Below are 14,741 nucleotides of genomic sequence, written 5' to 3'. Positions count from 1 at the left end.
GCTGTGGTCTTATTTGTGGGCATGGTTTACATGTTCTGGATACATTAATCCTATGATATCTTTTATCATAAGTTTTATTTATTTATTTATTTATTTATTTATTTATTTATTTATTTTGAGACGGAGTCTCGCTCTGTCACCCAGGCTGGAGTGCAGTGGCCAGATCTCAGCTCACTGCAAGCTCCGCCTCCCGGGTTCACGCCATTCTCCTGCCTCAGCCTTCCGAGTAGCTGGGACTACAGGCACCTGCCACCTCGCCCGGCTAAGTTTTTGTATTTTTAGTAGAGACGGGGTTTCACTGTGTTAGCCAGGATGGTCTCGATCTCCTGACCTCGTGATCCGCCCGTCTTGGCCTCCCAAAGTGCTGGGATTACAGGCTTGAGCCACCTCGCCCGGCCTATTTATTTATTTTTTGAGATGGAGTCTCACTCTGTCGCCCAGGCTGGCGTGCAGTGGTGTGATCTTGACTCACTGCCACCTCCACCTCCTAGATTCAAGCGATTCTCCTGCCTCAGCCTCCCGAGTAGCTGGGACTATAGGTGCACACCACCACACCTGGCTAATTTTTTTAGCCAATAATTTTTAAGTAGAGATGGGGTTTTGCCATGTTGGCCAGGCTGGTCTCAAACTCCTGACCTCAAGTGATCCGTCCACCTTGGCTTCCCAAAGCATTGGAATTATAGGCATGAACCACTGTGCCTGGCCCACAACAAGTTTAATTTATTTTATTTTTTTGAGACGGAGTCTCGCTCTGTCACCCAGGCTGGAGTGCAGTGGCGCGATCTTGGCTCACTGCAAGCTCCACCTCTCGGGTTTATGCCATTCTCCTGCCTCAGCCTCCCGAGTAGCTGGGACTACAGGCGCCCGCCACCACGCCCGGCTAATTTTTTTTGAAGTTTTTAGTAGAGACAGGGTTTCACCGTGTCAGCCAGGATGGTCTCAATCTCCTGACCTTGTGAACCGCCTGCCACAGTCTCCCAAAGTGCTGGGATTATGGCATGAGCCACTGCACCTGGCCCAGGTTTTAAATGTTAATGTGCTCAGATGTTCCCTTTGTGTGTTAAGAAATCCTGCCCTACCCTGTCTATCCGAAAGATTCTCCTACTCTTTGCTGGTTTGCTGGGCCCCTTGCCACGTGCACCAAGTACCCAAAAATGTTTTCTCCCGGCCGTCCAAATGCTCTTGTCCCTTTCAAGATCATGGTGGGTGGGGACGTCAACCTAGGGGACACAACCAGCATTTACAGAATGAAATAGGCCATCCTAGAACAGAGTACAGATGAAAATAGCAGACGGGACAGCGTGAGTCAGAGGAATGTTTCACCCAGTGTTTGCTGCAGTTATATTTTCTCTCACGCTTCCTAAATATGTATACTCACACACAGATAAGTGCGTTGGGTTTTAATTAAAAATGTCGTTTTTAGCACCGGTCTTCAGAAGGTTGCAGAGACGCTGGTCTGTTTGCCACAGGCCTGCCCTGACGTTTGTGGGGGTTGACACCACGTGCCACATATTTATTTAAGAATAAAAGCTAACGATGCAATAAAATGCATGCTGTCCCCCTACCTGGACTTATGCAACATCATGGCTGGGAAGGTTTGAGAAGAATTTGCAGGCCTCTCCCAGTTCCGGGATGTGCACGGTAGTGGAGCCCAAACACGGCCTGCCACCTGCTGCTTGCCCCTTCTCTTCCCACCCTTAGTGCCACCTCACACCAGGGGCCTGCACAGAGAGCGTCCAGGCTTGGAACACCTTCCCTCTTGGGCTGAAGGGCGCGGGCTGTGGGGCTCAGCCTGTCTGAGGAGGATGGCCTGGCCCAGAGCCCGTGCGGTTCAGGGGCCCCTGGGCAGAAGGCGGCACGCGGAGTGTCCATGTGGGCTCTGGGTGGGCCTGACTTCTCAGCCCAGAAGAATCCTGCCTGTGGTGGGTGGGCTGTGGTGGGTGGGCTGTGGTGGGAGGCCTGTGGTGGGAGGGCTGTGGTGGGTGGGGCCTGGAAAGCTCCCCTTTCCTGGAGTCCTAGGGACGTGTCTTTAGCACCATAGCAGGGTCCTCATGGCCTGTGTGAGCCCTGCCTCTGGAGAACTTTCCTTTTTGTCTCTTCACAGCTGTCTTCGGCCCTTTACTTCACTTTATTGACGTTTGCTTTTTTTTATTCCTACCTTCTACCTTTGTGGGTTTCTTCTTGCTTCTTTTTTTTTTTTTCTGAGACGGAGTCTGGCTCTGTCGCCCAGGCTGGAGTGCAGTGGCCGGATCTCAGCTCACTGCAAGCTCCGCCTCCCAGGTTTATGCCATTCTCCTGCCTCAGCCTCCCGAGTAGCTGGGACTACAGGCGCCCACCACCTCGCCCGGCTAGTTTTTTGTATTTTTTAGTAGAGACAGGGTTTCACCGTGTTCGCCAGGATGGTCTCGATCTCCTGACCTCGTGATCCGCCCGTCTCGGCCTCCCAAAGTGCTGGGATTACAGGCTTGAGCCACCGCGCCTGGCCTCTTCTTGCTTCTTCATTAGTTTGTGTCTCTTTTGTATCTAACCTATGCTTAACGCAGTTTCTCCTAGGCTGCATGAGCTGTGTCTTGGGAGTTCAGTTTTGTTTTTTTTTTTTTGAGGCAGAGTCTTACGGTGTCACCCAGGCTGGAGTGCAGTGGCATGAGCTTGGCTCACTGCAACCTCTGCCTCCCAGGTTCAAGCACATTTTCATGCCTCAGCCTTCCAAGTAGCTGGGATTATAGGCATGCGCCACCCCGCCTGGCTAATTTTTGTATTTTTGGTAGAGACGGGGTTTTACCATGTTGGCCGAGCTGGTCTCGAACTCCTGACCTCAAGTGACCCACCCGCCTCAGCCTCCCAAAGTGCTGGGATCACAGGTGTGAGCCACCGCGCCCGGCTGGAGTTGTTTTGAGACTGCATGATTTACGTTATGACTTTGTTTTCGCTCCATGGGTTGTTCAGAAGTCCTTTTAGTTTCGAACATGTTTTCGTGTTTGTGTGCGGTGCCTCGTGTTCCCGTCTGCCGTTCGTTGTGGTCTGTTTCCTTGTAACTGGTCGGCGTTCGTGGGTGTTCATAACGCTCAGCACCTGAGTTCCAGCGTGCCGGGTTTGTATTCTGGGCCCGCTTTCTCTCGGTCCTGTGGTGTTTCCACCCCTTTCCTCTGGCCTTTGTGTGCCATTAGGTTTGGGCTTATCTCTTGTTAGCCAAGGGTAACGGCCTTTTTGTCTTCATCTAACCTGAGATTCTGTCATTCAGCCACAGTGGGAACCTGCTGCAGGTGTGGTGACAGCTACTGTCTCCTAGAACATGACTCTGTGGGGTCCCTTTCTCTCAGCTGCGTCCCCAGTGTGTGGGACGTGGGATAGAGTTTGGCCATGGTGGCCACTCAGTGAATATCTTTTTTTTTTTTTTTTTTGAGGTGGAGTCTCTGTCACCAGGCTGGAGTGCAGTGGCACAATCTTGGCTCACTGCAACCTCTGCCTCCTAGGTTCAAGCAATTCTTGTGCCTCAGCCTCCCAAGTAGCTAGGACTATAGGTGCCCGCCACCACGCCTAGCTAATTTTTGTATTTTTAGTAGACACAGGGTTTCACTATGTTGGCCAGGCTGGTCTCGAGCTCCTGACCTCAAGTGATCTGCCCACCTCAGCCTCCCAAAGTGCTGGGATTACAGGCGTGAGCCACCACGCTGAGCCCACTCAGTGAATCTCTGTTGACCGTTTTGTTGAGCGAATACATAGATTGGATTTTAGCTGCTTTACTCTGAGTTTTTATCCACTATGCCGCATCTTCACTTTCTTCTGGTTTCTTCTGGTCTCTTCTGTGCCTTCTCTCGACTGACTTGAGTTTCCTTCTTTCCCTTGCCCATCACCCTACCCTTGCGTGGTTTGACGTTTATGGTGTCCCCAATGTTAGTGATACTGGAAGAGGGCACTGCTGCTGTCCCCTCTCCCGGGCCGGCCTTGTAGTGACCCTCTACAGTATTCTTTAGCGTTCTTGTCTCACCTTATTTTAATCCTGCACAAAATGCTGGTGTGGTTTTATGGTCAACACTTCCATTTATTTATCAACAGATTCACCCGCGTCTGCATTTGCCAGTGCTTCTTGCATCTCACCTCTGGGTTCATTTTCTGATTACTGATGTGTAGCCCTTTGTGTTTCTTCTATGAGTGGCTGTGAGGGGTAAACTCTACTCAGTGTTCGAAAAGGTCCATTCAGCTTCCACTCTTGAGTAATTATTTAGTTAGTACTGAATTCTAGGATGACAGATACCTACCTTCAGTACTTTGAAGAACAACTCCATTGTCTTCTGGAATCTGTTTGTGAGAAGTCTGTTGGCAGCCTAATTTTCTGCCTTTTTAATGGTAGTTTTAGATTTTTCTCTTCCTCTTGGAAAATGATAAGTAGGTAGAGCTCTTTCCTTTGAATTCTGCCTGGGACTTGTATTCCTTGTGCTGAGGACACGCTTGTCTTTGGTTTTGGAAAATGCTTCCACGTTGATGAGGTGTGGCTTCTCTTTGATTCTGCCTGTGCAGTTAGTTTTCCGGGAGTGCCCATTAGCTGTGTGTTGGACCTCCTCATTCTGCTCTCCTCACGCTGTGCCTGCGTCTGGGCTGCTGTCTCACTGGGACTTTCTGCTGTGGACTCCATCGTGTCCCCCAAAATTCGTATGTTGAAACCCTAATCCCCAATGTGACTGCATCAGGTGATAAGGTCTTTGGGAGATAATGAAGGTCCTGAGGGTGGGGCCCTAATCCAGTAGGAGTGGTGTCCTTATAAAATGGGAAGGGAGCTCACTCTCCCTCTCTCCCTACCGCGTAAGGACACAGTGAGGAGGCGGCCATCTACCAGTCAGGAGGAGAGCCCTCACCAGCACCCGGCCTGCGGGCACCTGCTCTTCCAGCCTCCAGGACTGTGAGAGAGTAAATACTCCGTCTGTGGTATTTTCCTCTGGCAGCTGGAGCGCACTAAGACACTCCTGTACTGTTCAGGAATTCTCTCTTCGGCTGTCATGTGTCCATTCTGTCCGCTGAGTACATACTTCCTTTGCTGGGTTCCTAAAGAGTCCAAAAGAAGTGCTTTTGGGTTCTTTATAAAACAAGCCTTTTTTATGCCAGTCTGTTTTCATTATTTCCATTTCTTTTTAATCACTTTACTCAGTAATCATCCATTTTAAGCATATTTGTTTTATGGTCACACACTAAAGCATTCAGCCTTGCCCAAAGGGAGGTCTGGCATTTGTTCTTGAGCCCTGGGAGGTAAACTCCAATGCCTTGAAATGTCCTGCCTGGTAGGAGTGTCTTTGTTCACCTGGGGACCTTGGGTCACTGGATAGTTTAATGGGGTGATTTAGGGTAGGGGCTTTGGGGCAGCTTGACCTCTGGAGGGTTTGAGGCGGAGGTTGGCCCCGTGGGCCATCAGCCATGTCTGTGTGAGCCCCCGTGAAGGCTGGCGTCCAGGCCCGGTGAGCTTCCCGGTTGGCAGTGTTGTCACAGAGGGCTGTGGAAGTTAGTGCTTGGGGAAGTGAGGGCTGGCCATGACCCTACAGGGAGGGGACAGCTGGAAGCTCTGGGATTGGAACCTTCCTGGACCGCACCCTCTGTGCCTCATAACCTTGGCTGATTTTCATCTGCAGCTATAAGAAACGATAACCTTGAGTCCACCAGCTCACTGGGGGATCTGCGAGTCCTTTCAGGGAGTTATGGAGTCTGAGGTGGTCTCAGGGACACCTCCCCTCTGTAGTTGGTGTCAGGAGCGAGGGTCCTTGTGGACTGTGCTGGGCTCCTAAAGGGTCTGTCGTGTGGGCAGCCCTGTGCCACTGCTGGGTCGGCCTCTCCTGCCGGTGGAGCCTTCTGCTGCTGTGTGTTTGGGCCCGGAGCTCGCTTCAGTGGGGAGTGTATCCCGTAGGCCTGCGTGGTGCTCCAGTGTGTCACGCGCCTTCATCGTGGCTCTGGTGGAGCTTCTGCTGCTGTGTGCTTGGGCCTGGAGCTGGCTTCAGTGGGGAGTGTATCCCATAGGCCTCCTCTGTGCTCCGGGGTGTCACAGCGCCTCTTCAGTGTGGCTGTTCGTGGGTTCGGATTTGATTCCTGCAGATGCCCAGGGTTTCCCCGTGGCTTGGAAGCAACTTCCTGCCATTTCTTGCTTGTGGTTCCCTGCCTTGTTGGTCGTGTACTTTGGACCGTACACCCTGCGTTCTGCAGATGACCGTGAAGGCGGGGACAGGAACGCACTCCCGGTGTCCATACCCTGTGTGCTCCCCTGCGTTCTCTCCCCACGCTGAATTCGGGCTTGTCCACGTGACACCAGCGAAGGCAACACGGAGCTAACAGAGGCCTGCTTGCCTGGGGGACTTGTCCCCTCTGAACACTGCCGTCACCATGTGAGGGAGCCTGTCCTGACCCCTTCAGGATGGAAGAGGACAGGGGAGAAGGGCCCAGCCGTAGGCCACCCTCCATCAGACACAGCCCCCAAGTGTACCAGGCAACACCAGCAGAAGACCCCCCAGGCCAACCCCCGGAAGCCACTGCGTTTTGTGGTGGCTGCTTCTACAGCATTAGATAATGGGTTTAGTGGGTTTCCCTTCCTCTTACCCAAGCACCGGGCTCTGCTCAAGCTTTTCTATCCCCCTTAATGGCTATGGCAGGGGTCTTGGTCCCACCTCCCTGTCTTTCTAGGGTCCCCTGGGCCTGTATCAGGGACTGGAACCCTGGTGAGCCCCTGAACCATATCTTGCCTGTGTGCACTAATTTCTCTTTGGTTTCTGGCAGCTGGGGAGCCCCTTTCTTTTGATCTCAACTAAGTATTTTAACAAGGTGACTTTTGGCCGGGTGTGGTAGCTCACGCCTGTAATCTCAGCACTGTGGGAGGCCGAGGTCAGGAGTTCAAGGCCAGCCTGGCCAACATGGTGAAACCCTGTCTGTACTAAAAATACAAAATACAAATACAAAAATTAGCTGGGTGTGGTGGTGCATGCCTATAATCCTAGCTACTCAGGAGGTTGAGGCAGGAGAATGTCTTGAACCCAGGAGTCGGACATTGCAGTGAGCCGAGATCGTGCCACTGTACTCCAGCCTGGGTGACAGAGTAAGACTCTGTTTCAAAAAAAAAAAAAAAAAAAAAAAAAAAAAAAAAAAAAAAAGGCAACTGCAGCTCAGCATTTCTGTGGGTTGCAGGGAGAAGGGTCTGCACCAGTTTAGCTCACCACCCACCATAAACCCTCCTGGCTATGCGGTCTCTAATCCCACCTCGTCAGTTTGCAAGTTCCTATGCTTGTTACTGCACAGTCTTCCAAATGGTTTATAAGTGAAACAGCAATATCATGGTGTGTGTATGTGCTTGGGACAGTCTCGCTCTAATTGGGCTAGAATGCAGTGGCATGATCTTGGCTCACTGCAACCTCCACCTCCCGGGTTCAAGCGATTTTCATGCCTCAGCCTCCTGAGTAGTAGCTGGGATTACAGGCGTGCAGTACTATGCCTGGCTAATTTTTTTTGTATTTTTTGTAGAAGCAGGGTTTCACTATGTTGGCTAGGCAGGTCTCAAACTTCTGGCCTCAAGCGATCGCCCACCTCAGCCTCTCAAAGTGTTAGAATTATGGACGTGAGCCACTGCGCCTAGCCTCATGTAGTTTTTTGTTTTCTTTTTTTCAGACAGAATCTCACTCTGTTGCCCAGGCTGGAGTGTGGTGGCACAATCACTGCTCTCTGCAACGTCTGCCTCCAGGGTTCAAGCAGTTCTCCTGCTTCAGCCTCCTGGGCAGCTGGGATTACAGGCACACATTAGCATGCCCAGCTAATTTTTGTATTTTTAGTAGAGATGACGTTTTGCCATCTTGGCCAGGCTGGTCTTGAACTCCTGACCTCAGGTGATCCGCCTGCCTCAGCCTCCCAAAGTGCTGGGATTACAGGTGTGAGCCACTGTGCCTGGCCTCATGTAGTTTTTTTTTTTTTTTTTTTTTTTGAGACGGAGTCTGGCTCTGTCGCCCGGGCTGGAGTGCAGTGGCCGGATCTCAGCTCACTGCAAGCTCCGCCTCCCAGGTTTACACCATTCTCCTGCCTCAGCCTCCTGAGTAGCTGGGACTACAGGCACCTGCCACCTCGCCTGGCTAGTTTTTTGTATTTTTTAGTAGAGACGGGGTTTCACTGTGTTAGCCAGGATGGTCTCGATCTCCTGACCTCGTGATCCGCCCGTCTCGGCCTCCCAAAGTGCTGGGATTACAGGCTTGAGCCACCGCGCCCGGCCCTCATGTAGTTTTTTAAACAGACACACATATATGTGTATAACGGTATAAGATTAGGATTGGAAAGATCATTAGCAAACCCTTAATAGTGATGACCTGTGAGGGGAAGGAGGGACATGAGATTACAAGTGGGATCAAAAGTGACTTCAGCTTCCTTTGTAAGGCTCTGTTTGTAAAATTTTCATGTCCTATCATGTAATGTTTTTGGGGGGTAAATCTACATGTGGATGAAACATGGAGTCAGTTAAGCCAGTTGTTGATGGTGGGTGACTGTAAGTGATGGGAAGGTGGTTGACCCCCTTTATTTTCCACATACTTTTCAGTATTCTGAACAGTGACACAAGTCTTTTTTTTTTTTTTGAGATGATGTTTTGCTTTTGTTGCCCACGCTGGAGTGCAGTGGTGTGATCTTGGCTCACTGCAACCTCCACTGCCAGGGTTCAAGTGATTCTCCTGCCTCAGCCTCCCAAGTAGCTGGGATTACAGGTGCCCACCACCATGCCCAGCCAATTTTGTGCATTTTTAGTAGAGACAGAGTTTCACTATGTTGGCTATGCTGGTCTCGAACTCCTGACCTCAAGTGATCTGCCCGCCTTGGCCTCCCAAAGTGTTGGGATTACAGGCGTGAGCCACCGTGCCCGGCCACAAGTCAAGTTTTAAAAAGTAACATGAGCAAGTCTGCTTGCATCAGGCTCGGCTTGACAGACCTGGCCAGCTGGCTCGGCCGCGTGTCTGTGACGGCACTTAGGGGAATTTGGGAAGAGTTGTGACTGCAGTGCGCTGCTGTGACCTGTTGCCTGTGGCACCGTGACCACAGAAAATGATGTTTCTAACCTTACTTTGCAGAATAGAAAAGAAACGCACCATCATTCCTACACTGGTGGAAGCAATTAAGGAACAAGACGGAAGAGAAGTGGACTGGGAGTATTTTTATGGCCTGCTGTTTACCTCAGAGAACCTAAAACTAGTGCACATTGTCTGCCATAAGAAAACCATCCACAAGCTCAACTGTGACCCAAACAGAATCTACAAACCCCAGCCAAGGTTGAAGCGGAAGCGGCCTGTGCGGAAACGCTAGTGACACGTACACACCACGTTCTGGTCTTGGTTCCAGGCCTGACGTGGGCGTCATTTTAACAGGTGCCTTTTTTTTTGGTCACTCCAGTAGTCCTGGAAAAAACCTAAAAACATGTTTCCTGCAAATCTGATTTCAGTACATTTCTGAATTGTTGTTTTTGTTTTGTTTTGTTTTGTTTTGTAGACAGAGTTTCATTTTTTTTTTTTTTTTTTTTTTGAGACAGAGTCTCACTCTGTTGCCCAGGCTGGAGTGCAGTGGCGCGATCTCGGCTCACTGCAGGCTCTGCCTCCTGGGTTCATGCCATTCTCCTGCCTCAGCCTCCCGAGTAGCTGGGACTACAGGTGCCCACCACCATGCCTGGCTAATTTTTTGGTCTTTTTTAGTAGAGACAGTTTCACTATGTTGGCCAAGCTGGTCTCGAACTCCTGACCTCAGGTCATCCGCCTGCCTCGGCCTCCCAAAGTGCTGGGATGACAGGTGTGAGCCACCGCACCCAGCCTGGAAATCATTTTTTATACCTTCTGACAGCCCAACTTCCAGAGGACAGCTCTGGGATACTCGCTGCATTTCTGTGAGTTCCTGGTCATACTGGTCAGTAGGGATAAGATTTGTCTCTGAGCTGAGGAATTCTTCTGTTCTCTGGTTTTACCTGTGTTGGGTTTGCTCACGTAACGTGGTCACCATACTGAAATGGTGTGATGGCTGAAGTTGGCCACTCTTGCTTGAGGGACGAGTTGTTTATGCATCAGCTCTCTGCTGGGTCTCCATTTCCATGGCAAATGGGCAGCTTCATCCTTCTTGACTCTTCTATATGGCCAAAAGAGGGGTGTCATGCTTTGGGAGCAAGATGTTTGTACTCCATAAAGAACAAACAAGGACATTCACTGCTGATTTTTTTTTTTTTTTTGCGATAGGATCTCACTCTGTAGCCCAGGCTGGAGTGCAGTGGTGCAATCTTGGCTCACTGCAACCTCCGCCTCTCGGGTTCAAGCGATTCTCCTGCCTCAGCCTCCCAAGTAGCTGGCATTACAGGCACCCACCACCATGGCCAGCTAATTTTTGTGCTTTCAGTAGAAACGGGGTTTCACCATGTTGGCCGGGCTGTTCTTGAACTCCTGACCTCAGGTGATCTGCCCACCTTGGCCTCCCAAAGTGCTGGGATTACAGGCATGAGCCACTGCACCTGGCCTGCTGAATTGTTTATAATGGCAAAAAGTAGGAAACCCCCCAATGCCTATGAGTAGGGCCATAGCTATTATGTTGAACCACATGAAATTGCCGTTTTCTAGGCCAAAAATGGTCAGCATTCATTAATTTCATGATTCAACCTGATACATTTACATAGTGCAAAACTATGTCGCAGTTTCAAGCTTTTATGAGGAAAGTGTTTCTATGTAGAAACTGGAAGCTGTTCAGTGCACTGGCAGCTGAACCCTGCTCGTTGATCAGCGTTACTATCATCTCAGATCATATGGAGCTCATGTCAGCTATGTGGGTGGCAGGTGCCAGAGACGATCTGGAAGGAAACACGCGGATCTGAACAGCAGTAATCCTGGGGGATACGGGGGTAGGGCTGGATTACAGAGGGCTCATTTTCTACATCATGTATTTTATGGTACTTGAATTTTTTGAAATGGGCATTTATAACATGTTAAAATGTACTTTTAAAATTAAGTCATTTTGTAATATTTGAATTTTTACATTTGTTGTACAATCAGGAAAAGCAATAAAGATTTTTCAAAAATAGACATGTCTAAAAAGTTTGCACTCATTGAGGATGCTGAAAATAAGGATTAAAAATAAGGAGTCTGGCCGGGCGCGGTGGCTCAAGCCTGTAATCCCAGCACTTTGGGAGGCCGAGACGGGTGGATCACGAGGTCAGGAGATCGAGACCATCCTGGCTAACACGGTGAAACCCCGTCTCTACTAAGAAATACAAAAAACTAGCCGGGCGAGGTGGCGGGCGCCTGTAGTCCCAGCTACTTGGGAGGCTGAGGCTGGAGAATGGCGTGAACCCGGGAGGCGGAGCTTGCAGTGAGCTGAGATCCGGCCACTGCACTCCAGCCTGGGCTACAGAGTGAGACTCCGTCTCAAAAAAAAAAAAAAATAAAAATAAAAAATAAAAATAAGGAGTCTGTGATCTTTTACAAATTGACTTCATTATTACATTTTCTTCACAGAGCTAAAGCAATACCTTAGAATGACCCAGTCCTGTGTGGGAAATTTCTAGAAGTCCCATCTATGGTACGGTGGTGTTTATCTGCTCTGATCAGGGAAGGACAAACAGTGGGAGAGTCAAGGCCTGGGAACTGGGGGACCTGGTTCCTCTTCTCAGATCCCTCTTGCAGGGTCTGAAGAACTCTCTGGAGCCAGCAGATCCCACCTGTGCAGCAAGGAGCCTGGACTGGACAGCTGTGAGGCCCTTCCAGCTCCATCGCTCCAGCCTCAGGAGACGAGCTGCTCCGTTTTCCAGCCATAGACGTGGGCCTTTTTCAGAGACACATTCTTTCGCTGTCTGTTTTTTGAGACAGGGTCTTGCTCTGTCATCCAGGCTGGAGTGCAGTGGTGTGATCTCAGCTCACTGCAGCCTTGAATTTCTGGGTTTAAGTGATTCTCCTGCCTCAGCCTCCGGAGTAACTGAGACTCCAGGCGTGTGTCACCATGCCTAGCTAATTTATGTTTATGTTTGTAGAGAAGGTCTCACTACGTTGTCCCGGTTGGTCTCGAACTCCTGGGCTCAAGCGGTCCACCCCCCCCTGGCCTCCTGAAGTGCTGGGATTACAGGCGTGAGCCCCTGCACCTGGAGCAAGACGCATTCTTGAGGGAAGTCCTTCCTTCTCCGCAGTCCGGGCGTGCTGTGCCACCTTGCCCTGGACACTCGGGGCTGCTATCCCTCTACCACATGGCTCCACAGTGCTGCCCCACTGCCCAAGACTAGGCCTCGGAGGTTTTGTGTCCCTCAGGCCTTCTGCGCCACCCTGCTGTTGTTGGGCCTCGTCTGTGCCCCTCGTCACCCTTTCTGACTTGAGGCTTCATTTCTGCAGGAGGTGAGACACCGGAAACCCAGACTTGTTGAGCTGTGTGTGACGCGTGCAAGGCTCTCCTGGCTGTGACATGGTGTTTTGGTCATTGTTTTTTTTCTTGCTTCCGGGCCCTTGGCTGGGCGAGGTGCTGGTGATTGTTACAAAGAGCTATCACCTATCAGGAGTTACGTCACCCAGAGTCTCAGGTTAGAAAAGATGGCTGAACCTCTGCAACAAAGAGTGTGTGGTCTGTCCATTCTCACACAAGAGGGAGAAAAATTCTAGGAGCTAAGAGTGTAGAATTGTGTGTTCTGTGGGGCTTAGGGTCACCTGCCGGGAGATCCTGGCATCCGTAAGAAGCTTCCAAGGGAAGAGCTCAGTAGGGTCCTGCAGACAGCCTCAACCAGCCCAACGCCAGGCTCCCACCAGACGGCAAAGCTGCAGCGAACACGACCACAAGACATGACCTTCCTGCTGCCGAGGAAGCGCACTGTAGGCAGAGCCAGTCGGCCTGCGCCAGGGGCTGTGCATCAGCACAATTATACTCTTTTGTGTCTTGTCTTTTATTCCCTCATTTGTCCCCCTTTGTTCCGTCCCCCTAGGTCTGTGCAGGCTACAGTCCACATGTAGACTAGGAAAGTTTCTACTTGGGAGTGCTTGTTAGTGCAGGTTAACAACTGTGAGTGAACGGGGTAGCCCCAGGAATGTACGTACTTTCCACTCTGCATGCTGCGTCTCCTCTGCAGGTGTATCATCGTTTGGGACCGTGCACCTCACTGAAGTCTGCTTAGAGGATGGCAAAATTCTCATCACCACCAAGATAGGTGCTGTTATTAATAGTTATTCATGCGGCAATCTAGAGTTGTACTTTATTTATTTGTTTATTTAGAGGCAGAGTCTTGCTCTGTTGCCCAGGCTGGAGTGCAATGGCACGATCTCAGCTCACTGCAACCTCCGCCTCCTGGGTTCAAGTGATCTTCAAGTGTCTGCCTTAGCCTCCTGGGTTCAAGTGATCTGCCTCCGCCTCCTGGGTTCAAGTGATCTTCAAGTAGTCTGCCTTGAAGTGTCTGGGTTCAAGTGATCTTCAAGTGTCTGCCTTAGCCTCCCAGGTAGCTAGGATTACAGGCGCCCACCACCATGCCCAGCTAATTTTTTTTATTTTTAGTAGAGACAGAGTTTCACCATGTTGGCCAGGCTGTTCTCCAACTCCTGACCTGAAGTGATCTGCCTGCCTTGGCCTCCCAAAGTGTTGGGATTACAGGTGTGAGCCACTGTGCCTGGCAAAAGTTGTAAATTAATTTCCCTGGTTATCATAAAATGACTTTACAAGACACATTTCCAAATTATAGTTTGTTGATCAATAAATCACAAAGTTATTCAAAGCAGGTGAAGGTCACAGCTCATGAGAAAAGGATCACATTAGAAGTGGAGAATGACACCTTCAGGGAGGGCAGTGTTTGAACAGTAAAGAGCCGAAACACTTCTCATAGGGCGCTTCAACTATATTTTGCTTCCAATTCATCTATTATGGAAAATCCTTCCTGTGCTTTGCAGGATATTTTCACAGCGTTAATTCTAGCTGCTCTTGTAATTAAACTAGAAACGTATGAAAGCTCAAACCAGCAAGACTGACTTGCTCCCTCATGAAAAGGCCCACACGGTCTTCCCGCATCCTAGGCAACTTCTCCCGGTCCTTCATCACCCAGGGACCCCAGCTTGCTCCTGGTTGGTCCACTCGGCTTCTACGTGCAGGTGGTTGCAGGAAGAGGCCATGGAGACAGCGCTCCCGACGGCTTCTCTCCACTGCCCTGGGCGAACACACGCTGCGAGCTGCTCCCTGATGCCGCTGGGGCTGGGGAGGGCGGCTCTTGTCAGGCAGCTGCACACGCACCTCTCCATGGCCTGGAGAGCCCGGCCTTCTCCACCACACACACTAGGAAAGCCTGGCACTTCTGCGGCAGACAAGTGGGCGTGGAAGTACACTCAAGAGAAGGGAAGAGGCCCTGTCCCAAGGGCCTCAGTGGTGAATGGGTCTAAAAGATGGACCCGTGCCAGGCGCAGTGGCTCACGCCTGTCATCCCAACACTGTGGGAGGCCAAGGCGGGCGGATCACCTGAGGTCAGGAGTTCGAGACCAGCCTGGCCAACATGGTGAAACCCCGTCTCTACTAAAAATATGAAACATTAGCCAGGCATGGTGGTGCATGCCTGTAATCCCAGCTACTTGAGAGGCTGAGGCCGGAGAATCGCTTGAACCCGGGAGGCAGAGTTTACAGTGAGCCGAGATCGCGCCACTGCACTCCAGCCTGGGCAACAGAGACTCAGTCTCAAAAAAAAAAAGAGATGGACCCAGCCTTACGAACATTTGGGAGCAGGAGACTGAGGCAGGATTCACTTCCTCCCCTCAGCTCCCAGGAAT

At 50.7% G+C, this 14,741-nt stretch overlaps 1 protein-coding gene across 5 annotated transcripts in view; it reads left to right on the top strand.

Moving 5' to 3' along the window:
* DFFB (DNA fragmentation factor subunit beta) overlaps window positions 1-11,044 on the top strand; it is a 30,319-nt gene extending 19,275 nt beyond the window's left edge. For all 5 annotated transcript variants that reach the window (XR_013409167.1, XM_015139220.3, XM_028840768.2 and 2 more), the window contains one exon: window positions 9,069-11,044. Coding sequence is in view for 4 of the 5 variants with exons in the window: in XM_015139220.3 (XP_014994706.1) it covers window positions 9,069-9,300 (232 nt within the window). In the remaining variant the exon portion in view is untranslated. The remainder of the gene's footprint in view (window positions 1-9,068) is intronic.
* Window positions 11,045-14,741: the final 3,697 nt, after the last annotated feature.

The sequence above is a fragment of the Macaca mulatta genome, chromosome 1 (genome assembly GCF_049350105.2).
Source record: "Macaca mulatta isolate MMU2019108-1 chromosome 1, T2T-MMU8v2.0, whole genome shotgun sequence".
Classification (NCBI taxonomy): domain Eukaryota; kingdom Metazoa; phylum Chordata; class Mammalia; order Primates; family Cercopithecidae; genus Macaca; species Macaca mulatta.
Note: the sequence above shows the minus strand (reverse complement) of the source record. Positions and strands in the feature narration are given on the sequence as shown.